Raw genomic sequence first — 27952 nt, forward strand, 5'->3', positions numbered from 1 at the left:
ATGACTATCACTGAGCCCATCGTCCTGGCAATAGGTAGGAGTCGGGTGAGTATTTTCTATTTCAGCCTGAAATGCAGGTTCTAGAAGAAAAAAAGGAGGATCAGGAACTGGGTGAGTGATAACATCTGGAAAAGGATTTCTCTGGGTACAGACTGACCCAGTGCTAGTGTCACACAGGAAGGACAACAACTCCTGAGGCATGAGTTCAGCTTTGGTAAGATGTCTGAGGCTGGGTTCTCTAAAGAAGCAAAACCAGTAAAGCATATAAATATATATAGAGAGAGAAATTTATATCTAGGAAACAGCTCACATAATTGTAGAGGCTGAAATGGCCCAAGTCATGAATCAGGACATAGGTTTCTCCTGATTCACGTAGCCACAGGGGCTGGTGAACCCAAGATCAGCAGGTTGGAGAGCAGGGCTCTTGCTCACAGGCTGTGAAGGTCGACAAATTCCAAGACCGGCAGGCAAGACCACAAGTCTTCTCCTGATTTATGTAGCTGCAGGACTGGTGAACCCAAGATCGGTAGGTCGGAGAGCAGGACTCTTGCTTACAGGCTGTGAAGATCAAAGAATCCAAGATTGTCAGGTAAGCTGCTAGGTCATGTCCCAAGAAGCACAGGTCAGATAAACAAGAGGCAGCTGCAGGATCCAGAACAAGCTGAAAACCTTGGCAAGGTGAGCAGGAAGGAAGTAAGCAGTAGAGGGCAGAGAGATGAAGGCTGAGGGGGCAGTGAGCAACCACACACCCAGCCTCTGGAGGTATCCCTCAGCAGATTCCATCACAGGTTTGATCACATATCAAATTTCAGCAGAGAAGTGATCACAACATTATACAACTGCCAAAACACTGAGAATCATGGCCCAGCCAAGGCGACATACAATTAACCATCACAGAGGGAGACTGGAGGTCTGAGACATGACACCTATCCCTGGCTGCTCCTATGGTAATTTCACGATATCCTCAGGAAAGGTGGTTCTTGGAATTTGATTCAAGTGGCATCAAAAACTCAATTTTGTGGTGCTTCAGTGTTATGATTTTAAATTTAGTCTGCCATTTGATACGGTACATGAAAATCACAAAGAAATTTTCAGGGGCACTACAATTATTTCTGTAAACACTTTACAATGTAGTGATGGGTATGCTGGAGCTAATTGAATTATCTAACTCTTATCAGACACTGTGTATCAGGCTTGCAATTGGTAAAATAGATTTTTTTTTTATAATGTTGCATATTTGTCTTATGTTTTGATCTTTTCTGAAACAAATATTAATTATAGTTTCTGTTCAATTTTAAAAAACAACAAATATTTGGTTACATGCTCTTTGATGAGGGTTAACTTAGTTTTTACCCCTTATTTACGTTACATGTGCTATAATTTGGACCACCGCATACTTTTGTACAACAATTTCTGTGATGCGTGTAGTTGTATTTTAATTCCTGGCCCCCCCCCAATTTTTTTTAATGATTCTGTAACGATGTTAATATTTCCTGAATAAATCCAGTTCAGTCATGAAAAATTAATCAGGGCATTTACAATTTACTAAGACCTCTAAGTTGATTTAGAAGTGCGATTGGTCTGCAGAACACTTAGACAAAATGGGAAATTGTAACAACTAAAGTCATAAACTATATTTAAAATACAACAGGTATTTGGATTATTTGAAGTACACAACAAGAGCACTACGATAAAATAGCACAGTAGAAAAACCAATGTCATTACAACCAGATTACCCACTGCCATCAAGTTGATTCAAACTCATAGCTGCCCTATAAGAGTAGAACTGCCTCATAGGGTTTCCAAGGAGTGGCTGGTGGACTTGAACAGCCAATCTTTTGGTTAACAGCTGGGCTCTTAACCACTGAGACACCAGGGCTCCAGCAACTAGGTTAAAAAATTACCCAGGTTCAAATCCTGACTCTAGGATTTTCCTATGAGTCACTTAGGCTCCCTGTGGCTAAATTCTCTTTTTCTGACAAAGAAAAATAATATTAGCTCCTAACTCATAGAGTTGTGAATACTAAATAATTTAGAACAGGTAAAGTATTCAAAACAGTGACCAAAACTTTGTGAATCCTACAAAAAGAAACACAGAAAATATTGGGAATCTCTTAACAAAAGAAAATATATTTACAAATTAATACTCATAGTGAAGTAACGGTAAGTGGAAAATTTTGTATTTTATTTTTCCATAAGCAATGTAGGCCACAGATTATATTACACGCAGAACACTCTGAATTTCAATCTCAAGCCCTGGAAAATGACAGAATAAACTCCATGGATTTGAAAATAGCAATGATTCTCCTATTCCAGATGGTCGTTGGATTCCTGGGGAATTTCTCACTCACGATTCATTACATCCTCCCTCACTTCTATGGATGCAGGTCGTGGTCCACAGACTTGATTCTCAGGCACCTGACTGTAGCCAACTCCTTGGCCATTCTCTCTATAGGAGTCCCCCAGACAATGCTTGCTTTTGGGTTAAAACATTTCCTCAATGATTTTGGATGCAAACTTGTTTTATATCTTCAAAGGGTGGCCAGGGGTGTGTCCATTTGTACCACCTGCCTCTTGAGTGTCTTCCAGACCATCACCATCAGCCCTATGCACTCCAGGTGGGCAGGGCTTAAACTAAAAGCCCTGAAGTACATCAGTCCCTCCAGTATCCTCTGCTGGACACTACACATGCTGGTCAATGCCATTTTTCCTATCTATGTGTCTGGGAAATGGAGCAACAATACCATCACAAAGAAAACTGTACTGGAATACTGCTCTACTACACAAAATTACGATGTGACATTCTCACTCTATGCAGCATTGATATCCTCCCATGATGTTTTCTGTTTGGGATTCATATCCTGGGCCAGTGGCTCCATGGTTTTCATCCTGTACAGACACAAGCAGAGGGTCCAACACATTCATAGGAACAACATCTCCCCCAGGTCCTCTGCTGAGACCAGAGCCACCCAAAGTATCCTTGTCCTGGTGAGCATCTTTGTGTCATTTTATGCCCTCTCTTCCATTATTTGTGCTTATTTAGCTCTCTTTGATAATCCCAGTTGGTGGCTGGTGAACATGTCTGCGTTAATCACGGCGTGTTTCCCAACAGTCAGCCCCTTTGTTCTCCTGAGCAGTGACTCCCGTGTACTGAGACTTTGCTCTGTCTGCTGTGGAAGGAATATTTTTTTTATCTCTCCTAAGAAATAGATAATACTATATTTTGCACAATGTTCAGTCATTGATGAACTCATCCCACACAGAACCTTAAGAACAATTACTGGCTAGTCTCACTGCAGAAAGAGTGGTGAACTAGGCAGACTGAGGCTATGCCCCGATGATAAACAGTAAATAATAGTTGCAATAGTAAGTGAATCCTGATGTCAGTGTTATATAAGAACTTCTAGAGTTGTATTTTATTAATGGTTGCAGTGGAGACGTTCAGAGCCTGTGCTATAATAAAACAGTTAATCCTGAAATAACGTGGTGGTTGTTCTTGTTAGTTGTTATCGAGTCACTTCTATTCATAATGACCTTATGTAAAACAGAACGAAACTTTGCCTGCTCCTGCAGCATCCTCACGATTGTTGGTATGTTTGAGCCCGTTGTTGTAGCCACTATGTCAATCTGTCTCATTGAGGGTATCCATCTTTTTCGCTGACCCACTACCTTACAAAGCACGAAGTCCTTCTCCAGTGGCTGGTCCCTCCTGATGATGTGTCCAATGAAAGTAAAACCAAGTCTGCCCATCCTTTCTTCTAAGGAGCATTCTGGCTGTACTTCTCCAAGACTGATGAAATAATGTGGAATTACTAGAATTGTCTCTGAGCACGTATTTTTAATCCAAAATATAATATTTTCCACAAATTTAACTGGACTTGGAAATTTAAGGTCAGTTTCATAAAATAGGAGTATCACCTGGGATGGACCTTAGGGAAACTGGTATCCTGGAGAGGGGTATGGCCCTATATTTTAATATTGTAAGTAACTGGCCTATATAAATTTCAAGAAAAATTAGGTTAATGTTACTGAAGGAACTGGAGTCCAGGTTCTGAATTTATACTTTACATCCTAAGAGAAATGGTGGCTATTTGAAATATAATCACACCCCTGCAGAAAGTTTTGTATACAGGCAGTCCCCAAGTTACGAACAAGATTCATTCCTAAGTCTGTCTTTAAGTTGAATTTGTGGGTAAGTTTAAACAGGTACATTCAGTTCTTGTTTAGCATCAGTTAGTCAAATGTTTGCCTTAGTATATAATATGTATTTAACCTTTTGGGCATATAAACACTTAAGAAACACTTTTAAACTGTGCAATGTTTTATGAGTGTCACAAAGTAGTGCATGCGCTCGTTATTACGAACCATTGTATTTAACGCAGATTTTAATACAAGAGGTTTTATGGGAGCATTTTCTTAAGTAGGAGTGGTTCATAAGTTGGATGTTCATTAACCAGGGACTGCAGACATTAAACCTATTTTCAAGTAAATATTGGAAAAATAAAATGTAAGATAAGAAAGAAAAACATAAGCAGACGTGTACACTGAATTCAAAATAATATAGCGAGTAAAACATCAGTCACAAATATTATATGATCCCAGTTATATAAAAGATACAGAATAAGGAAATATATAAAGATCAGAGGTTATGAATCCTTACCAGGGGTGAGAGGGAAGGGAAAAGAGACAGTCATTTCTTGGGGCGTGGGGAGGGGCGGACTAAGATTCTGTTCATTGGAAACAGTGACAAGTGTTTAACACCTTGGTTATAGAAATTAATGTCACTGAGTTGTACATGTAAAATATTTTGAAATGGCAAAAGTCTGTTATATGTGTGTGTGTGTATATATATACAAACTTGGAAACCCTGGTGGCATAGTGGTTAAGTGCTACGGCTCCTAACCAAAGGGTCGGCAGTTCGAATCCACCAGGCGCTCCTTGGAAACTTAATGGAGCAGTTCTACTCTGTCCTATAGGGTCGCTATGAGTCAGAATCGACTCGACGGCATGGGGTATATACAAACTTATCACAATTTTAAAAAGTGTAAAGAAATCAAATAGTACCTTAAAAAAAAGAGAATGCAGTTGGAAGGCACCAATTAAATAGGTGTGTCAAGGTAGGGGTAGGCCTACACAGATAGTGTGCAGCCCTGCCCCCCGAGTGGTGACCTTTTTGCTATCAGGCTTGCTACTGACACCATCTGGATGGAAATGGGTGCTGGGTGCAATAGTCAAAGGGCCAAATTAAGGGCATCCTCGTCAACTCGACAGCACTGGTTTTTTTTTTTTTTTTTTTGTAGCTAGAATCACCCAAAATCCTCATCCCTTAATTATTTTTATTGACTCTTGGGCAGTAATGAAAGGCCTCCCTCTGTGGATACCCCAATGGGAAAGGATTGTTGGGAAATTAATGGAAGACCCCTGTGGGGGCAAGAACTATAGCAAGACATCTGGGACAAGCTGCATGATCTGGATCTCAAGTAACTGTGTATCATGTCGCAGGACACACTGTGAATTCCCCAATGGGCAATGAAGAAGTAGCTCCCTAGCAGCAATGTAAGAGCCATTGTCCCCACTGATAATCTAGATATAGCTATGTGGATGCGTAAGAAATGTGGGACAGTGCATTCACTATGTTGCTCCAAAAGCTAACTCCACTTAAGTGAAGACATGGCATATTAAAGGGGGCCAATATAACGGTTCCTTGTAAGAGTTAGCAAATTGATTATATAGGCCCTCTGCCTAAAAGTAAGGGATGTCAATTTGCTCTCACTTGTGTGGATACCCACCGTGCATTACTCCAAGCTTTCTCTACTGTAAGACCCTATCAGATTGACACAATTTCCAGTTAAGAAAACTAATATCCAGGTACGGCACTCCTAAAGAAATTAACAGCGATCATGGTACTCACTTTATATGGCCCCCTTGGGTGGGTTGTGCAGTAATGAGCCAAGAAACAAGGTCTAGACTGGCCCTTCCTCTACCTTATAATCCTCAGGGGGCAGGAATAATTGAAAGGAAAACAGCCTCCTTAAAGAACAAATAAAAACACTGACTGGTTTGCCAAATTTCTGCCACTTGGCAGTTTTTCTTCCTGAGTCTATTAGAGCCTTAGATGAAACTCCCACTATGGGAGGGAGGGCCTCATTTTTGTGGTTAGACAGTGAGCCACCCACAGGTCAAGCTCTAAGGATGTGGAAGACAACACGGGAAGCATTCCTGCCCAAGCTGGATGCCATGAATAGGTAATATTGCTCAGGACATCAATAAGCATCACCCCTGGACAGAGGAACAACCAGTTATGCCATCCAGTGGCAGGTCCTGAGGGAATGGGTAGGACTTCTACTGCTGATAAAGCAGGAGGATTCCCAGCCCCACCTTCAGTTCCTTGTTTCTCAATGGAACGACACTGAAAGAAAGCAGGTAACAATCAGAATTAAATCCTGGGATAACGTCAAACTTCCCAGGCCTTGGAAATATAGGGGTCAGAGCCCAGAATTCTAAGGAGGTGAAGATAGCCACAGATGATATTTGGGTTATGAGTACTATAACTAGTTTTTCCAAAGTCTATTTTTTTTTTGCTGCTCTCTTTCTATTTGTTCGTGTTGTAGGGTTAATGTTTTGATTTTGGCCCTTTCTTCTCTTTGAACGTGTGCATTTATTGCTATAAATTGACCTCTGAGCACTGCTTTTGCTGTGTCCCAGAGGTTCTGCTAGGATGTGTTTTATTCTCATTTGATTCTGTGAATTTCTGTATTCCATCCTTAATTTCTTCTATAATCCAGTAGTTTTTGAGCAAAGTGTTGTTCCGTTTCCATGTATTTGATTTTTTTTTTCCCCTTGCTTTTCTGTTATTGATTTCTACTTTTATGGCTTTATGGGCATAAAAGGTGCTTTGCAATACTTTGAAGCTTTAGATTCTGTTGAGGCATGCCTTATGCCCAATGGGTCCTACTTTCAGCCCAGGGGGCACAGCATTCATGGAAGCTGGGCTGGGACTGGAGCAGAGTGGGAGGGGGCAGGTAAATAGGAGAGAGGTACTTCCCAGGGGTGGAAGGGTTTTTTTTTTTTGATCCTCTAGGGGGAGGTTGGACACTTGTACTTAACTTCCACCAATGCGGCGTTGCTTCTCCCTTGTTCAGGAGACTTGAGCAGATTCTCTGTTACTCCATTTGTCCTGCTGTGGAAAGTGTGTCCTGGGCACTACTGTTTACCTCAGCCCACATGTGCCAACAAATCCAGCCTGTAGGTTGCCAGCCAGATCAGATCTGACAAATCCTCGCTGCTTCTGAGCTGTGTCTCCCTCTTCCTGCTGCTCAGTCCAACTCCCCAATTATGTCTTTGATGTTCAGGACTGCTAGATTGTCATATATAATTGATACTGTTGTTTTTTCAGGTCTTTGTTGTAAGAATGACCACAGGAAGTGTCTGACTACTCCACCGTCTTGGCCCTGCCTCCAAACCAAAACCAAACCCACTGCCGTCGAGTTGATTCTGACTCATAGCGACCCTATAGGACAGAGTAGAACTGCCCGATAGAATTTCCAAGGAGGGCCTGGTGGATTCAAACTGCTGACCTCTTGGTTAGCAAACGTAGCACTTAACCACTACGCCACCAGGGTTTCCTGGCCCTGCCTCCACAAAGTATATTTAAGATGAGTTGACAGGATGTAGGTAAAAACAGAGAGGCCCAGAGAAGAAGAGAGGATCCAGCTATGCCAGATGGGTGGTAGTATCAAATTGATCAGAAGGTACAGAAGAGGCCATGTGTTATTCTCCTTTTTGCTTCCTCTCCCAGCCTTAAGAAGCCTTTGTGTCCATCAATAGAAGAATAGCTAAACAAAATGTGGTAAATACGCACAATGGAATACTACTAGTCAGCCATAAAGAGAAATGAAGTCCTGAAGTTTGCACAACATGAATGAACCTTGGAAAAAAAAAAAAATTTTTTTTTTTTTAAGGTAAGTCAGTCACAAAGGACAAGTGCTGTCTGATCTCACTGATATGATACAAGGAAATACATACAAACCAAAGATTATTTTTTCTTAATTTTTTTATTGTACTTTAGGTGAAGGTTTACAGAACAAATCAGTTTCTCATTAAGCAGTTAGTACACATATTGTTTTATGACATTGGTTAACAACCCCACAACTTTTCAACACTCTTCCTTCTCAACCTTGGGTTCCCTATTACCAGCTTTCCTGTTCCCTCCTGCTTTCTAGTCCTTGCACCTGGGCTGATGTGCCCCTTTAGTCTTGTTTTGTTTTATGGGCCTGTCCAATCTTTGGCTAAGGGTGAACCACAGGAGTGACTTGATTACTGAGCTGAAACGGTGGCCAGGGGCCATACTCTCAGGGTTTCTTCAGTCTTTGTCAGGCCAGGAAGTCTGGTTTTTCTTTTTGAGTTACAATTTTGTTCTACATTTTTCTCCACCTCCGCCTGGGACCCTCTATTGTGATCCCTGTCAGAGCAGTCAGTGGTGGTAGCTGGGCACCATCTAGTTGTACTGGACTCAGTCTGGTAAAGGCCGTGGTAGATGTGGTCCATTAGTCCTTTAAACTAACTTTTCCCTTGATCTTTAGTTTTCTTCATTCTTCCTTGTTCCCAAAGGAATAAGACCAGTGGAGTATCCTAGATGGCCACTCACAGGCTTTTAAGAACCCAGATGCTACTCTCCAAAGTAGGATGTAGAATATTTTCTTTATAAACTATGTTATGCCATTCGAGCTAGATGTTCCCTGAGACCATGATCCTCACAACCATCAGCTCAGCAATTTGGTCCCACAGGGAGTTTGGATGTGTCTATGGAGCTTCCATGACCTCGCCTTGTACAAGTTGTGCTGGCTTCCCCAGTATTGTGTTCTGTCTTACCCTTCACCAAAATTACTACCTATTGCCCATTTAGTATTTTTCCACCCCCACCCATCCCCTGCCTCATAACCATCAAACACTGTTTCTTTTTGTGTGTAAACCTTTTCATGAGTTTTTACAGTAGTGGTCTCTTACAATATTTGCCCATTTGTGATTGACTTATTTCACTCAGCATAATGCCCTCCAGATTGATCCATATTATGAGATGCTTCACAGATTCATCGTTGTCTTTTTATCTTTGCGTAATACTCCATTGTGTGTATGTACCACAGTTTGTTTATCCATTCATCTGTTAAATGGGCTTCCAGGTTATTTCCATCTTTTGGCTATTGTGAACAATGCTGCAATGATCTTGGGTGTGCATGTGTCCATTCATGTGACAACTCTTATGACTCTAGGATATATTCTTTGGAGTGGGATTGTTAGATCATGTGGTATTTCTGTTTCTAGCTTTCTAAGGAAGCACCATATCCCTTTCCAAAATGGTTGTATCATTTTGCAATCCCACCAGCAGTGCATAGGCATTCTAATCTCCCTGCACCCAGCCAACATTTGTTATTTCCTGTTTTTTTTTGATTCGTGCTAGTAATGCTGGGGTGAGATGGTATTTATTTGTGGTTTCGATTTGCATTTCTCTAAAGGCTAGTGATCAAGAGCATTTCCTTATGTGTCTGTTGGCTGCTGGAATCTCTTCTTTGGTGAAGTGTCTGTTTTTTTGCCCATTTTTTAATTGGATTATTTGTCTTTTTGTTGTAGAGGTGTTGAATTTTCTTGTAGAGTTTAGAGGTTAGACCTCTGTCTGATTTATAATAGCCAAAATTTTTTCCCAGTCTGTAAGTTCTCTTTTTACTCTTTTGGTGAAGTCTTTCGATGAGCACAGGTGTTTAATTTTTAGAAGATCCCAGTTATCTAGCTTATCTTCTGGAGTTTGTGTGTTGTATCCTGTTAATGCCATGTATTAGGGCCTCTAGCATTGATCCAATTTTTTCTCCTATGAAATTCATAGTTTGGGGCTTTATATTTAGGTCTTATATTTAGATCCATTTTGAATTAGTTTTTGTGTATGGTGTGAAGTATGGGTTCTGTTTCTTTCTTTCTTTTTTTTTTTTTTTACAGATGGACATTCAGTTTTGCCAGTACCATTTCTGAAAAAGGCTGTCTTTTCACCATTTGATGGACTTTGGGCCCTTGTCAAAGATCAGGTGACATACGTGGATGGGTTTACATCTGGGTTCTCAATTCTGTTCCCTTGGTCATTGTATCTGTCGTTGTACCAGCACCAGGTTGTTTTGCCTACCATAGCTGTATAGTAGGTTCTGAGCTCAGGTAGTGTGAGTCTTCCTACTTTATTCTTCTTTTTCAATAGTGCTTTACTTATCCAGGGCTTCTTCCCTTTCCATATAAAGTTAATGATAAGTTTTTCCATCTCTTTAAAGAATGTTGTTGATATTTGGATGGGGATTGCATTGTATTTGTAAGTCGCTTTGGGTAGAATTGTCATTTCCACTATGTTGAGTCTACCTATCCATGAGTGTGGTATTTTTTTTTTTTTTTTGCATTTATGTAGATCTCTTTTGGTTTCTTGCAGTAATGTTTTGTAGTATTCTTTGTATAGTTCGTTACATCCCTGGTTAGATTTATTCCTAAGTTTTTCTTTTTTTTTTTTAGTGGCTATTATAAATGGTATTGTTTTCATGATTTCCTTTTCATTGTTCTCTTTATTGCTCTGTAGGAATCCAAACTGATATTTGAATGTTTATCTTATATCTTGCTACTCCACTGAGTAGTTCCAGTAGTTTTCTTATGGAGTCTTTTGGGTTTTGTATGTACAGTATCATACCATTTGCAAATAGGGAGAGTTTAACTTCTTCATTACCAATTTGGATGCCCTTTATTTCTTTTTCTTGCCTTATTACTCTAGGTAGAACTTCCAGCACAATGTTAAATAGGAGTGCTGATAAAGGACATCCTTGTTTTGTTCCTGTTCTGAAGTGGAATGTTTTCAGCCTCTCTCCATTATGAATGATGTTGGCCATTGGTTTTGCATAGATGCCCTTTATTATATTGAGAAATTCCCCTTTTATACCTATTTTCTTGAGAGTTTTTATCAGGAATAGGTGTTGGACTTTGTCAAATGCCTTTTTTGCACCAATTGAGATGATGACGTGATTCTTTTCTTTCCTTTCTTTATGTGGTGCATTGCACTGATTGATTTTCTAATGTTGAACCATCCTTGCTTACTTGATATGAATCCTCCTTTGTCATGGTGTATTATTATTTTTTTTTTTTTACCTCCTACTTTGTTCTTTTTTTTTTTTTTAATAAAGCTTTACTTATTCGTGGCCTCTTTCCCTTCCATATAAAGATAGTTTTTCCATCTCAGTGAAGAATTCTGTTGGGATTTGGATTACGATTGCATTATATCTATCACTTTGGGTAGTACTGACATTTTCACAATGTTGTCTTCCTATCCAAGAGCATTGTAGGTTTTTCCATTTATGTAGGTCTCTCGGTTTCTCGCAGTAGTGTTCTGTAATTTTCTAAGTCTTTTATGTCCTTGGTTAGATTTATTCCTAAGTATTTTATCTTTTGCGGGGGGGCTATTGTAAATGGCATTGTTTTCCTTTTCACCATTCTCTTTGGGGTTCTAGGGGAATCTGATTTTTTTTTTTTAATAACTTTTATTAAACTTCAAGTGAACGTTTACAAAGCCAATCAGTCTGTCACATATAAGTTTACATACATCTCACTCCCTACTCCCACTTACTCTCCCCCTCTTGAGTCAGCCCTTTCAGTCTCTCCTTTCTTGACAATTTTGCCTGCTTCCCTCTCTCTCTATCCTCCCATCCCCCCTCCAGACAGGAGATGCCAACACAGTCTCAAGTGTCCACCTGATACAAATAGCTCACTCTTCATCAGCATCTCTCTCCTACCCATTGTCCAGTCCCTTCCATGTCTGATGAGTTGTCTTCGGGAATGGTTCCTGTCCTGGGCCAACAGAAGGTTTGGGGACCATGACCGCCGGGATTCTTCTAGTCTCAGTCAGACCATTAAGTCTGGTCTTTTTATGAGAATTGGGGGTCTGCATCCCACTGATCTCCTGCTCCCTCAGGGGTCCTCTGCTGTGCTCCCTGTCAGGGCAGTCATCGATTGTGGCCGGGCACCAACTAGTTCTTCTGGTCTCAGGATGATGTAGGTCTCTGGTTCATGTGGCCCTTTCTGTCTCTTGGGCTCTTAGTTGTCGTGTGGCCTTGGTGTTCTTCATTTTCCTTTGCTCCAGGTGGGTTGAGACCAATTGCTGCATCTTAGATGGCCGCTTGTTAGCATTTAAGACCCCAGACACCACATTTCAAAGTGGGATGCAGAATGATTTCATAATAGAATTATTTTGCCAATTGACTTAGAAGTCCCCGCAAACCATGTTCCCCAGACCCCCGCGCTTGCTCCGCTGACCTTTGAAGCATTCATTTTATCCTGGAAACTTCTTTGCTTTTGGTCCAGTCCAATCGAGCTGACCTTCCATGTATTGAGTGTTGTCTTTCCCTTCACCTAAAGCAGTTCTTATCCACTGATTAATCAATAAAAAACCCTCTCCCACCCTCCCTCCCTCCCCCCCTCGTAACCACAAAAGTATGTGTTCTTCTCAGGTTTACTATTTCTCAAGATCTTATAATAGTGGTCTTATACAATATTTGTCCTTTTGCCTCTGACTAATTTCGCTCAGCATAATGTCTTCCAGGTTCCTCCATGTTATGAAATGTTTGACAGATTCGTCACTGTTCTTTATCGATGCGTAGTATTCCATTGTGTGAATATACCACAATTTATTTACCCATTCATCTGTTGATGGACACCTTGGTTGCTTCCAACTTTTTGCTATTGTAAACAGAGCTGCAATAAACATGGGTGTGCATATATCTGTTTGTATGAAGGCTCTTGTATCTCTAGGGTATATTCCGAGGAGTGGGATTTCTGGGTTGTATGGTAGTTCTATTTCTAACTGTTTAAGATAACGCCAGATAGATTTCCAAAGTGGTTGTACCATTTTACATTCCCACCAGCAGTGTATGAGAGTTCCAATCTCTCCGCAGCCTCTCCAACATTTATTATTTTGTGTTTTTTGGATTAATGCCAGCCTTGCTGATGTGAGATGGAATCTCATCGTAGTTTTAATTTGCATTTCTTGAATGGCTAATGATCGAGAGCATTTTCTCATGTATCTGTTGGCTGCCTGAATATCTTCTTTAGTGAAATGTGTGTTCATATCCTTTGCCCACTTGTTGATTGGGTTGTTTGTCTTTTTGTGGTTGAGTTTTGACAGAATCATGTAGATTTTAGAGATCAGGCGCTGGTCGGAGATGTCATAGCTGAAAATTCTTTCCCAATCTGTAGGTGGTCTTTTCACTCTTTTGGTGAAGTCTTTAGACGAGCATAGGTGTTTGATTTTTAGGAGCTCCCAGTTATCGGGTTCTCTTCATCATTTTTGGTAATGTTTTGTATTCTGTTTATATCTTGTATTAGGGCTCCTAGGGTTGTCCCAATTTTTTCTTCCATGATCTTTATCGTTTTAGTCTTTATGTTTAGGTCTTTGATCCACTTGGAGTTAGTTTTTGTGCATGGTGTGAGGTATGGGTCCTGTTTCATTCTTTTGCAAATGGATATCCAGTTATGCCAGCACCATTTGTTAAAAAGGCTATCTTTTCCCCAGTTAATTGACACTGGTCCTTTGTCAAATATCAGCTGCTCATACGTGGATGAATCTATGTCTGGGTTCTCAATTCTGTTCCATTGGTCTATGTGTCTGTTGTTGTACCAATACCAGGCTGTTTTGACTACTGTGGCTGTATAATAGGTTCTGAAGTCAGGTAAGGTGAGGCCTCCCACTTTCTTCTTCTTTTTCAGTAGTGCTTTGCTTATCCGGGGCTTCTTTCCCTTCCATATGAAATTGGTGATTTGTTTCTCTATCCCCTTAAAATATGACATTGGAATTTGGATCGGAAGTGTGTTAAATGTATAGATGGCTTTTGGTAGAATAGACATTTTTACTATGTTAAGTCTTCCTATCCATGAGCAAGGTATGTTTTTCCACTTAAGTATGTCCTTTTGAATTTCTTGTAGTAGAGCTTTGTAGTTTTCTTTGTATAGGTCTTTTACATCTTTGGTAAGATTTATTCCTAAGTATCTTATCTTCTTGGGGGCTACTGTGAATGGTATTGATTTGGTTATTTCCTCTTCGGTGTTCTTTTTGTTGATGTAGAGGAATCCAAGTGATTTTTGTATGTTTATTTTATAACCTGAGACTCTGCCAAACTCTTCTATTAGTTTCAGTAGTTTTCTGGAGGATTCCTTAGGGTTTTCTGTGTATATAATCATGTCATCTGCAAATAGTGATAACTTTACTTCTTCCTTGCCAATCCGGATACCTTTTATTTCTTTGTCTAGCCTAATTGCCCTGGCTAAGACTTCCAACACGATGTTGAATAAGAGCGGTGATAAAGGGCATCCTTGTCTGGTTCCCGTTCTCAAGGGAAATGCTTTCAGGTTCTCTCCATTTAGAGTGGTATTGGCTGTTGGCTTTGCATAGATGCCCTTTATTATGTTGAGGAATTCTCCTTCAATTCCTATTTTGGTAAGAGTTTTTATCATGAATGGGTGTTGGACTTTGTCAAATGCCTTTTCTGCATCAATTGATAAGATCATGTGGTTTTTGTCTTTTGTTTTATTTATGTGATGGATTACATTAATGGTTTTTCTGATATTAAACCAGCCTTGCATACCTGGTATAAATCCCACTTGATCAGGGTGAATTATTTTTTTGATGTGTTGTTGGATTCTATTGGCCAGAATTTTGTTGAGGATTTTTGCATCAATGTTCATGAGGGATATAGGTCTATAATTTTCTTTTTTTGTAATGTCTTTACCTGGTTTTGGTATCAGGGAGATGGTGGCTTCATAGAATGAGTTGGGTAGTATTCCGTCCTTTTCTATGCTTTGGAATACCTTTAGTAGTAGTGGTGTTAACTCTTCTCTGAAAGTTTGGTAGAACTCTGCAGTGAAGCCGTCCGGGCCAGGGCTTTTTTTTGTTGGGAGTTTTTTGATTACCGTTTCAATCTCTTTTTTTGTTATGGGTCTATTTAGTTGTTCTACTTCTGAATGTGTTAGTTTAGGTAGGTAGTGTTTTTCTAGGAATTCATCCATTTCTTCTAGGTTTTCAAATTTGTTAGAGTACAATTTTTCATAATAATCTGAAATGATTCTTTTAATTTCATTTGGTTCTGTTGTGACGTGGCCCTTCTCGTTTCTTATTCGGGTTATTTGTTTCCTTTCCTGTATTTCTTTAGTCAGTCTAGCCAATGGTTTATCAATTTTGTTAATTTTTTCAAAGAACCAGCTTTTGGCTTTGTTAATTCTTTCGATTGTTTTTCTGTTCTCTAATTCATTTAGTTCAGCTCTAATTTTTATTATTTGTTTTCTTCTGGTGCCTGATGGATTCTTTTGTTGCTCACTTTCTATTTGTTCAAGTTGTCGGGACAGTTCTCTGATTTTGGCTCTTTCTTCTTTTTGTATGTGTGCATTTATTGATATAAATTGGCCTCTGAGCACTGCTTTTGCTGTGTCCCAGAGGTTTTGATAGGAAGTATTTTCATTCTTGTTGCTTTCTATGAATTTCCTTATTCCCTCCTTGATGTCTTCTATAACCCAGTCTTTTTTCAGGTGGGTATTGTTCAGTTTCCAAGTATTTGATTTCTGTTCCCTGATTTTTCTGTTACTGATCTCTAATTTTATTGCCTTGTGGTCTGAGAAGATGCTTTGTAATATTTCGATGTTTTGGACTCTGCAAAGGTTTGTTTTATGACCTAATATGTGGTCTATTCTAGAGAATGTTCCATGTGCGCTAGAAAAAAAAGTATATTTTGCAGCAGTTGGGTGGAGAGTTCTGTATAAGTCAATGAGGTCAAGTTGGTTGATTGTTGTAATTAGATCTTCCGTGTCTCTGTTGAGCTTCTTACTGGATGTCCTGTCCTTCTCCGAAAGTGGTGTGTTGAAGTCTCCTACTATAATTGTGGAGGTATCTATCTCGCTTTTCAATTCTGTTAAAATTTGATTTATGTATCTTGCAGCCCTGTCATTGGGTGCGTAAATATTTAATATGGTTATGTCTTCCTGATCAATTGTCCCTTTTATCATTATATAGTGTCCTTCTTTATCCTTTGTGGTGGATTTAAGTCTAAAGTCTATTTTGTCAGAAATTAATATTGCTACTCCTCTTCTTTTTTGCTTATTGTTTGCTTGATATACTTCTTTCCATCCTTTGAGTTTTAGTTTGTTTGTGTCTCTAAGTCTAAGGTGTGTCTCTTGTAGGCAGCATATAGATGGATCGTGTTTCTTTATCCAGTCTGTGACTCTCTGTCTCTTTATTGGTGCATTTAGTCCATTTACATTCAGGGTAATTATAGATAAATAAGTTTTTAGTGCTGTCATTTTGATGCCTTTTTATGTGTGTTGTTGACAATTTCATTTTTCCACATACTTTTTTGTGCTGAGGCGTTTTTCTTAGTAAATTGTGAGATCCTCATTTTCATAGTGCTTGACTTTATGTTAGTTGAGTCGTTACGTTTTCCTTGGTTTTTATCTTGAGTTATAGAGTTGTTATACCTTTTTGTGGTTACCTTATTATTTACCCCTATTTTTCTAAGTAAAAACCTAACTTGTATTGTTCTATATCGCCTTGTATCACTCTCCATCTGGCAGTTCAATGTCTCCTGTATTTAGTCCCTCTTTTTGATTATTGTGATCTTTTACCTATCGACTTCCATGATTCCCTGTTATGTGTATTTTTATTTTTTTTTTAATTAATCTTAATTTGTTTGTTTTTGTGATTTCCCTATTTGAGTTGATATCAGGACGTTCTGTTTTGTGACCTTGTGTTGTGCTGATATCTGATATTATTGGTTCTCTGACCAAACAATATTCTTTAGTATTTCTTGTAGCTTTGGTTTGGTTTTTGCAAATTCTCTAAACTTGTGTTTATCTGTAAATATCTTAATTTCGCCTTCATATTTCAGAGAGAGTTTTGCTGGATATATGATCCTTGGCTGGCAGTTTTTCTCCTTCAGTGTTCTGTATATGTCGTCCCATTCTCTTCTTGCCTGCATGGTTTCTGCTGAGTAGTCAGAACATATTCTTACTGATTCTCCCTTGAAGGAAACCTTTCTTTTCTCCCTGGCTGCTTTTAAAATTTTCTGTTTATCTTTGGTTTTGGTGAGTTTGATGATAATATGTCTTGGTGTTTTTCTTTTTGGATCAGTCTTAAATGGGGTTCAATGAGCATCTTGGATAGGTATCCTTTCGTCTTTCATGATGTCAGGGAAGTTTTCTGTCAGGAGTTCTTCAACTATTTTCTCTGTGTTTTCTGTCCCCCCTCCCTGTTCTGGGACTCCAATCACCCGCAAGTTATCCTTCTTGATAGAGTCCCACATAATTCTTAGGGTTTCTTCATTTTTTTAAATTCTTTTATCTGATTTTTTTTCAGCTATGTTGGTGTTGATTCCCTGGTCCTCCAGATGTCCCAGTCTGCATTCTAATTGCTCGAGTCTGCTCCTCTGACTTCCTATTGTGTTGTCTAATTCTGTTATTTTATTGTTAATCTTTTGGATTTCTACATGTTGTCTCTCTATGGATTCTTGCAACTTATTAATTTTTCCACTATGTTCTTGAATAATCTTTTTGAGTTCTTCAACAGTTTTATCAGTGTGTTCCTTGGCTTTTTCTGCAGTTATCCTAATTTCATTTGTGATATCATTAAGCATTCTGTAAATTAGTTTTTTATATTCTTTATCTGATAATTCCAAGATTGTATCTTCATTTGGGAAAGGTTTTGATTCTTTTGTTTGGGGGGTTGGAGAAGCTGTCACGGTCTGCTTCTTTACGTGGTTTGATATGGATTGTTGTCTCCGAGCCATCACTGGGCAACTAGTTTTTCCAGAAAATCCGCTAAAAAAAAAATGCAGTCAGATCCCTATCAGAGTTCTCCCTCTGGCTCAGGCTATTCAGATGTTAATGAAGCCGACTGGGGAGGGTGGGGGAGGGAACAGAGAGATAGGAGAGTAGCACCTCAGAATATAGCCAGAGTTGCTTGTCTTGCTTGGAATGACTATTATATGTGAGATTCCCACAGGGCGCGTCGCCTATGTGGGCTGGCTGTGTGGAGATTGCCCCTGGGGGGTCTGGCCCGCTGGAGTCACGGTCAGATCCTCTGCTTCCAGCCCCACGCCCAGCGTCAAGGCTCCCCTACTGGGACGGTGCACTCTCGACTCCAAAATCAGTCGCTGCCTCCTGGGGACTTCTCGTCCCTCCAGCCGCGTGGCTGTGCCGCCCCCGAGAACCAGTTGGGCCTCCTCCCGGGGTTAGTTCAGATGGGTGGAGCAGCTCCCCGTGCTTGTGCCGTGACCAAGTGTCCCGGCTGGGACGCTGTTCTCCCCGCTCCAATACCAGTCTCTGTCTCCCGGGGATTTCTCCTACCAGCTGCGTCCCACGCCACCCGCGCAACCCGGCTGGTCCCCTTCCCGGGGTTAGTTCAGGGGGGTGGAGCAACTCTCCGTGTTTATGGCGTACCTGAGTCCAGTCCAAATCCCTGCGGGACGGTTCCCCGGCTCGGATGCTGCTCTTCCTGCTCCAAGACCAGTCACTGCCTCCCGGGGACTTCTCCTACCGGCTGCGTCCCACGCCGCCCGTGGAACCGGCTGGTCCCCCTCCCAGGGTTAGTTCAGGAGGGTGGAGCAGGTCTCTGTGCTTGTGCCGTACCTGACTGGTACGCTGGCTCCAGGCTCTGTAAACAATCGCTGCTTCCCCGTATTAGTTCGTTCTCCGTCTCTAAATCTGTGTTTGTTGTTCAGGGTTCGTAGATTGTTATGTATGTGATCGATTCACTTGTTTTTCCGTGTCTTTGTTGTAAGAGGGATCCGAGGTAGCGTCTGCCTAGTCCTCCATCTTGGCTCCGCCCCCGGTGTATTATTTTTTGATATGATGCTGAATTCTATTGGCTGGAATTTTGTTGAGAATTTTTGCAACTATAGTCATGGTGGTATAGTAGTTAAGTGCTATGGCTGCTAACCAAAGAGTTGGCAGTTCATATCCACCAGGTGCTCCTTGGAAACTCTATGGAGCAGTTCTACTCTGTCCCATAGGGTCGCTATGAGTCAGAATTGACTCGAAGGCACTGGGTTTTTTTTGGATAGTCATGAGAGATATTGGTGTGTAATTTTCTATTTTTGTGGTGTCTGCCTGGTTTTCATATCAGGGTTATGCTGGCCTTGTACAATGAATTTGGCAGTATTGTTTCCTTCTCTATGTGCTGAAATAGTTTGAGTAGTACTGGCATTAGCTCTTCTCTGAACGTTTGGTAGAATTCTTCAGTGAAGCCATCTGGGCCAGGGCTTTGTTTTGTTTTTGTTGGGATTTTTTTTTTATTATTACCTTTTCAATCTTTTCTCTTGCTATGGGTCTGTTCAGATTTTCAACATCATTGTGTTAGTTTGGGTAGATAGTGTGTTTCTAAAAATTTGTCCATTTCCTCTAGGTTTTCAAATTTGTTGGAGTATAGTTTTTCATAATGCCCTGTTATGATCCTTTTTATTTCAGTTGGGTCTGTTGTAATGTCTCCCATTTTATTTCTTACTAGGGTTATTTGCGTCTGCTCATATTTTTCTTTTGCCATTTTGGCCAGTTTGTCAGTCTGTCGATTTTGTTGATCCTTTCAAAGAGCCAACTTTTGGTTTTGGTCAATTCTTTCTATTGTTTTTCTATTCTCTATTTCATTTATTTCTGCTCTGATCTTTATTATTTCATTTCTTCTAGTGGCTGTGGGCTTCTTTTGCTATTTTTTCTTGTGTAGCTAATGTTTTGATTTTGCTCCTTCTTTTTTAGTGTGTGCATCTATTGGTATAAATTGACCTCTCTGCACTGCCTTTGCTGTGTCCCAAAGGCATTGGCGTGATGTGTTTTCATTCTTATTTGATTCTAGGAATTTTTTTATTCCATCTCTGATTTCTTCTATTACCCAGTGGTTTTTAAACAGGGTGTTATTCAGTTTCCGTGTAATTGATTTTTTTTTTTTCCTTGCTCTTCCTGTTGTTGTTTCTACTTTGATGGTGTTTTGGTCAGGGAAGATACTTTGTTTTATCTCAGTGTTTTGGATTTTGTTGAGGGTAGGTCTGTGGCCCAAGACAGGGTCTATTCTGGAGAACATTTCATGTACCTTTGAAAAGATTGTGTTCTTTGTAGCTGTTTGGCAGAGTATTCTATACATGTCTATTAGGTCAAGTTGGCTGATTGTGCCCTTTAGCTCTTGTGTACCTCTGCTGAGTTTCTTTCCATGTTCTGTCCTTTACGGAGAGTGGTGGGTTAAAGTCTCCTACTATTGTTATGGAACTGTCAATTTCTCTTTTCAGTGCTGTCAGAGTTTGTTTTATACATCTTGGAGCCTGTCATTGGGTGCATAGATGTTTATTATGGTTAAGTGTTCATGATGGAGCATCCCTTCAATCATTATATACTAACCTTCTTTATCTCTTATGGTAGATTTTTATTTTAAAGTCTATTTTATCTGAGATTAGTATCGCCACTCCTGCTCTTTTTGGGTAGTTATTTGCTTGATATATATATTTTTTGTCCTTTAATTTTTAATAAATTTACATCCTTGTTTCTAAGGTGTGTCTCTTGTAGACAGCGTATTGATGGATCCTGTTTTTTTTTTTTTTAATGCATTCCGTCAGTCTCTGTCTCTTTATGGGTGCATATAGGCCATTTACATTCAGTGTAATTATTGATAGGTGTGAGTTTATTGCATCATTTTGTAGTGCTTTTTTTTTTTTGTACTGCAGACGTTTAAGCAGGTTTGTTAACTATTTTTGTGGTTACCTTGAAGTTTACCCTCATCTTCCTAGGTTTGATCCAGTCCATTATTACTTGGTATCACCTTGCCTTCCTCTCCATGAGAAAGTTCTATACCTACAGCATTTATTCCCTTTTTTATTGTTCTGACATTATTGTCATTTACAGATTAACTCTCTGGTTCCCTGTTATAATTCTTTTGGTTTTGGATTGTCCTTGAGAGGTCATTTCCTAGGTTGGTATCTGGCTGGTACAATCTTGCATCCTAGATTCAGGCTATGGTCTGATGTTGTTTATTTTCAGATTGAAGGGCTCCCTTTAATAATTCTTGTAAGTTTGGTTTGGTTTTTACATATTCCCTTCATTTCTGTTTATCTGGAAATGTCCTAATTTCACCAACAACGAACACATTGAAAGAGAGTTTTACAGGATATTTTAATCCTGGTTGGCAATTTTTTTCTTTCAAGGTTTTATGTATGTCCTCCCATTGCCTTTTTGCCTACATGGTTTCTGCCGAGTAATCAGAGCTTAGTCTTATTGTTTACCCTCTGTGTGACTTTTTGTTTTTCTTGAGCTGCTCTCAGGATTTTTTTTTTTTGTCTTTGGTTTTAGTGAGTGTGATTATAATATCTCTTGGTGATTTTCTTTTGGGGTCTATTCTACATGGGGTTTGTTGAGATTCTTAGATGGTCAGCTTTTCATCTTTCATGATATTAGGGAAGTTTTCTGTCAGCAAGCCTTCAATGGTCCTCTCTTTGTTTTCCATTTTCTCCCACTGTTCTTGAACTCCAATCACTAGCAGATGTTTGCTTTTGATTGTATCCCACATAATTCTCAGGGTTTCTTCATTCTTTTTTCTGATTTTTTCTCAGAGTTGTATCCAAGTATTTGTCTTCGATTTCATTGATCCTGTCTTCCATCATTTCAAGCCTGTTCCTCAGCCCTTCTATGACACTGTCCATTACTGAAATCTTGTTATTTATCTTTTGGATGTCTAATTGTTGTTTTTGTATGATTTCTAGGTGTGATTTTATTTTGGCATTTTATTCCTGTGTTATTTTCCTGATTTCTTTCATTTTTTTGTCTGTATTTGCCATGAATTTGTCTGCCTTTCCCTCTGAATTTTCTAGTTTTTCCTCATTTTTGTCTGCTTTTTACTTCAACTCTTGGATAGCTCTGAATATCAGAGATCTAAATTCCCTATCAGGTAGTTCTAATGCCTTTCATTCTACTGGAAAGTCATCTGCTGTTTTGCCTACTGGAACCATCCTGTCCTTTTTTTAAAAAAAATATGTTTTGATATTGTCTGCTATCTTCGGGACATTCCGTAATTTTTTCTTCATTTATTGATTGTAGACCTCTTTGTTTTGTCTTTTTTATTTGGTTATGTCTGAGCAGGTAGGCTGTGTGTTCTTTGTTGTTTACTCCTCTGTGGTCACAATACTTTTCACCTCCTTGTCCAATGGGCAGGACCAGTTGCTCAGCTATGGTGCAGCAGGGCAGGTCCAGCTGAAGGGGAGGGGCTGGAATGGGTTGTTTCTGGCACGTACTGGGGCTGACAGGGTGGGCTGGAAATCAGTGCTGGGCCAGTTCCAGTAGGCCATGCCTGTGCTGCTCGGGAGTGTGATGTTCAGCGCATGGTGCAAGTAGGCAGCAAGGAGGGGGGAAGTTCTGATGTGTGGCGCTAATGTGGGTATGAGAAAGAGGAGCGAGAAACAGGAGCCAAAAACAAACAAACAAACCAAAAAGAGTCCTAAGGGAGCTTGCTGTTGGAATGGAGAGATGAGAAACTGAGAAATGATTTTTTTAAAAAAAAAGGAAAAAAAAGAAAGAGATAGGGAAAAAGAAAAAATAAGTAGACAAAAATATGGAGGGAAAAAAGGAAAGAAAAGAAAAGAGTCCAGAGGTCCTACCAGTGTGGCTGCAAAGACTGAGATAGTGGCTCCCAGGCTGCATGATATAGCTTGGCTAGAGCGGGTATAGATGTCACACAGAGCCAGGTATTCAGGAGACAGGAAAATAAGGTAAGTATAGAGAGATGAGAACTGAGAAATGAAGAAAGACAGAAAGGAATAAAGAGGAAAAGAAAGAATGAAAGAAATGCCCCCAGGTATCTCACCTATGCTGCTGCACAGATGGGGGAGTGGCTCCTAAGCCATGCAATGCTGCCTGGCTAGAAGGGGCTCCCAAGCTACCAAAAGAAAAAGGAAATGAACAAACAGAACAAAGCAAAAAAAAAAAAAAAAAAAAAGCCCTGGGATTCCACCAACATGGTGTCACGGGCCAGGAAGAGGTTCCCCAGTCAAGCAGTGCTTCACAGTCTTTCAAGATGAAAGAAAAATTGCGCATGGAGAGAGATTTTCGAGGGAAAGGTGTGGCAGGTGGTGGGAGGCACAGAAGAAAGCAAAAGAAACAGAAAAAAGCAACATCGGCAACAAACAAATGGCACTCAGGGAGCAGACCAGTGTGCACAGGGTGAATCCAAGTGGCCCGGTGCCAAAGCAATTGCCTCCAGACCAAGAGACTGAGGCTGGTGGTAATCAAAGGAGACTGAGTGTAGGGGTGAAGAAGGGTAGGGGTAAGGAAAGCATATATTACTGGTTACCAGGTGCTCTGTCTTCTGCTGGGAACTTCATGAAGCTGCTTTCCCATACTCCCTGTCCACATTCTCCAAAGTGGGTGGGGTGAATCCAAGTGACCACCACTGCCAGCCAAGAAGCATGGAGGTAGAGCATCAGGGAGAGGATGGGAGGGTGGGAAAGCATGTATGGCTTGTTACTGGGTGCTCTGTGTCCTGCTGGGAGCTCGGTGAAGCTGCTTTCCTGTGCTCCCTGTCCACTGACCTCTGATAGTTGTCCAAGATGGCGAATTCCTGACCCATTTGCTGATAGAGGACCTTTGCACATATCTATTCTTGCTATCTGTTCTCTATCAGTTTCTTATTCCATTCAGTACTTGGCTGATTTCTTTATCTCTTCATTTGACACTACAGGGTCCAGGACTGACGGTTTTCTTTGTTATTAGTTTTTTGGGTCTTTGCTGTGGATGGACAGCATAATTCTTCTGTTTACGGCACCATGTTGGCCAGAAGTCCTATTTTTTTTTAATTGTGTTTTAGGTGAAAGTTTACAGCTCAAGTTAGTTTCTCATACAAAAATTTATACACACATTGTTATGTGACCCTAGTTGCTATCCCTATAATGTGACCACAATTTTCTCCTTTCCACCCCAGATTTCCCACGTCCATTCAACCAACTCCTATCCCTTTCTGCCTTCTTATCCAGGAGGGAGTTGTCCATTTAGTCTCATTTATCTCTTTGAAATAAGAACATTCTTCAGGAATATCATTTTATGTCTTATAGTCAAATTCTTTATCTGAAGAGTTGGCTTTGGGAATGGTTTTAGTTCTGGGTTAACAGAGAGTCCAGGAGCCATGTCTTCTAGGGTTCCTCCAGTCTCAGTCAGGCCATTAAGTCCAGAGACTGAAAATTATTAATGATTATCATAGGTGGGAGAGAGAGGGAAAAGGGGGAGTTTTTGCCTAGAGGCCATTGAGTTTATGCTCTTGGTGGTGGAATGATATGGAAAAGGGTAGAGAGAATGGTTGTACAACTTGAAGAAGGTAATCAATGTTATTGAATTGTACAGGTAGACATTGCTGACATGGCATATGTTTTCTCATGTATATTTTCACCACAATAAAATTAACAACAACAAAAAGCAACTAATCTTCTTTACGGCAATTCAGTGAAAAAAAAGTGTAGAGGACTGTGGTAACCACTTGATGCTTTTGAATTTAGTAAGTAAACTTGGACTTCCTGATAGTTAAAGTAATTATACAAACTGTTTAACCTTTCAATCCTGAAGTTTTTATTTGTGAGGGACTCATAACCTCACTTTCCACAGATATTGTTCTCTTTAGGCTCCCTCTCACTGCTGGAGGTATCCATAATGCTAAAGCACATTTTCTTACGAACTGTCCATATTCACTGGCATTCAGTAGTGCAAGTGAGTCCAGTGATTTCTCATGTAAATTAATGGTATCGTGTTCTTTTTTATTTGTATATCTCTAAAAACCCTTCTTAGATATTTTGTCTGATTCCATTTTGCTGTTCATAGCTTAAATGACAGTGCATCTCAAGGGATGAAGATGAGAAAAGACTTGAGGTAGAAGAACTTCTCAGGGGAGCAGATAATTCAGAGACTCATGTACCCCATATGTCAGACCTTAGCATTTCCTGCTGTCTCCACAGGAGACCCTGTCTGTCTCCAGGATCCCAGACAAGGAAGAGCGTCTCTCATGATCTCTTTGGAGATACTAATTGGAAACTTGTAATTGCCTTTGGTAATTAGCAACTGGGGAAACATTTTCCAGAGATGTGCTTAGCTCTCTAAGCCTGCACTGTCAATGCCACTGAAAGTGAAATGATAATTTTAATTCTATGGGGAGGAGAGGACACAGAATAAAGCCCAGGACCTCAGGGTGTAGTTTCCTCCCTCACACATTTGTCCTGGATATCATAACCATCACACTGAGCCCACAATCCTCTCAGCGGAAAGGTGTCAGGCGAGTATTTCCTATTTCAGTCTGAGAGGAAGAGTCCATACAGGAAGAGGCATATCAGGGTCTGGGTAAGTGTTCATATTGGAATAAGGAAATCTTCTAGGTGCAAAGCTGGTCCAGTGCCCCATAGGAAGGAGGACTATGTCCTGAGCCTGAGCTCACTTAGAACAGAGTGATAGGATCTCAGAGCTTACTCCAATTCCTGATGGCTCCTAAAGTCATTCAGTGTCATCCTCAAGAATTGTGATTTTTGGTTTTAATCTAACCCAAACCAAAACCCAAAACCATTGCTGTGGAGTTGAATTCAGACTCATAGCCACCTCATTCGACAGAGTAGAACTGCCCCATAGGGCTTCCAAGGTATGAAGCTTTATAGAAGCAGACTGATGCACCTTTTTCATGAATTGTGGCTGGTGGGTTTGAACCACTAACTTTCAGTTCACAGCCAAGTGCTTAACTACTGCACCACAGTGTTTCTTACCAATTTTAGTGATCATGAAACCTGATTTTTAAGATGCTGAAAGGCTATAGTTTCTGAAATCAATCTGCTTTTTAGCCTACTATATAGAAATGATAGAATTTTCAGGATTACTATAGCTGTGCCTATTATATTTCCACATTTGTACTCAGAGCAGAATGAATCCTCTAATCCTGTTCATAAATAGGATGGCTGTTGCTCTAATAGAAATGTTTTTTCTAACTGGTATATGATGCACTAATGAAGATAGTAATTTTGTCTTCTGAAAACATCCATGGTCTGTTGATTATGGGCAGCCTGTTTTCCCTCTTGAAGTTAGGGAAGTAACACCTAAGGAAAAAACAACTTTATAATAATGAATTTCACTCAGCAGCTGTCAGGCTCAAATGTATCTTGTGCTGTTTTCTCTGGTTGAAAAACATTCCAATATTAATTAAAAGATCAATCATTTCCATTTACAAAATGCACAAGATGCCATGCCTTACAAATTTCATTTTCCATATATGTCTTATATGTTGTTGTCTCACATGAATCTCACATTACTGCTAATACTTTTACTTAGCTAATCTATGAATTAATTGATGAGTACATGAAGTGAAAATAGTCCTGATTGAGTTTCCACTGTCCACTATTAAAACACGTATTAGTGTTTCAGGTTCCGTAGTTTAGGGCATGATATGAGTTGTCCAATAATTCCTGTGATAGATGACAATGTATTTTGTTTCTGGCACAGAAGCAAATGTCTCATTCTTTTGCCATTCTAATGTTCATCCAATCTTGCATTCATGAAATCCAACTTGGTCATCAGGCAGGTTCCTATAGCGTTCTACTGTAATCAGTAAATCTATATTTTATTAAGATTTTTAAATCATTATCCATAATTGATATTGTCCTTTGGAATAAATTTTTACACATCAATGGAAGCTTGTTACAGTCAACATTATAAAATAAAATACCAATGTAAAATAAAATGACAAGGTATCACCAGAAAACTAAAGGCAGAGCTGCATTATAGCAAGAACACAGCTAACTAGCTTAGTTAGTAGAGCACAGTGGTTAAATGCACTGTCTTTGCAACCTACTCAGCCAGATTCAAGTCGCCACTCTGCACCTACCCATTATGTGAATTTAGACAAATCACTTACCCTCTCTGTGCCTAAATTCTCCTTATGTTTATAATGAACGTAATAGTAGTGCCTGCCACAGAGATTTGTGAGGAATAAAGAAGTCACCACATGTACAGCCTTCATAGCAGTAGTCTTATATAACAGGTACTTTTTAAAGGTCATACATCCAACTCTTTGAAAACTTTTACAGAAAGTTTTACTGAGTCAATGTTTCTAAGTGGGAATAATGGCGGGTAGGAATAGTGGATTTCAGTGGACATGTCATATGTTGCACATATCTTCCCGTGCAGGACCCTCTGGCTCTGAGGACAAATGTCAGTCACTGGAAACTCACTAGTAGCCTTGGTGGTGCAGTGCTTAAGAGCTCACCTACTAACCAAAAGGTTGGCAGTTCGAACCCACCAACCACTTCTTGGAAACTCTGTAGGTCAGTTCTACTCTGTCCTATAGGGTCCCTATGAGTTGGAATTAACAACAAGTTTTATTTTTATGGGAACTGACAAAATGTCCTCCAGGGATTTGACAATATGAATGATTTTCTTACTACAGACGACAGTTGCTATCCTGGAGAATGTTTCTCTTCCTTTACTTCACTAAATGCAGGTCAAGGTCTACAGACTTGATTCTCAAGCACCTGACTGTAGCCAACACCTTGGTCATTCTCTCTAGGGGCATTCCATGGCAGCATTTATATGGAAAGATTTCCTTAATGATTTTGAATGCAAACTTCTTTTCCATCTTCACAGAGTGGGCCGTCACCATCAGCACCAGGAATTCTGGGTGGCAGAGCTTAGGTGAAAGTTCCCAAGTTTGTGTGGCTCTTTTTAGTGTTACAGGGTGGCTGGTAAACATCTCTACACTATTCAATAGCAGTTTCCCAACTGTCAGCCCCTTTGTTCTTATAAGCAGTGACTCCACTGCCCCCAGGCTCTGCTTTGCCTGGATAGGTCAAATAAAACCCCCTGATTTTACCAGAAATATGTAAATTGTGTTTTTGCACAAGGTTCAGTTGTTTGTTTA

At 40.0% G+C, this 27952-nt stretch overlaps 1 protein-coding gene across 1 annotated transcript; it reads left to right on the plus strand.

Moving 5' to 3' along the window:
• Positions 1 to 27917, plus strand: LOC126086218 (vomeronasal type-1 receptor 2-like). The gene is made up of 3 exons (XM_049902387.1): positions 1 to 34; positions 2255 to 3098; positions 27803 to 27917. The coding sequence occupies exons 1-3, from the start codon at positions 1 to 3 to the stop codon at positions 27915 to 27917; spliced, it is 993 nt and encodes a 330-aa protein (XP_049758344.1).
• The last annotated feature ends 35 nt before the right edge of the window (positions 27918 to 27952 follow it).

This window comes from Elephas maximus, chromosome 11 (genome assembly GCF_024166365.1).
Source record: "Elephas maximus indicus isolate mEleMax1 chromosome 11, mEleMax1 primary haplotype, whole genome shotgun sequence".
Taxonomy (NCBI): domain Eukaryota; kingdom Metazoa; phylum Chordata; class Mammalia; order Proboscidea; family Elephantidae; genus Elephas; species Elephas maximus.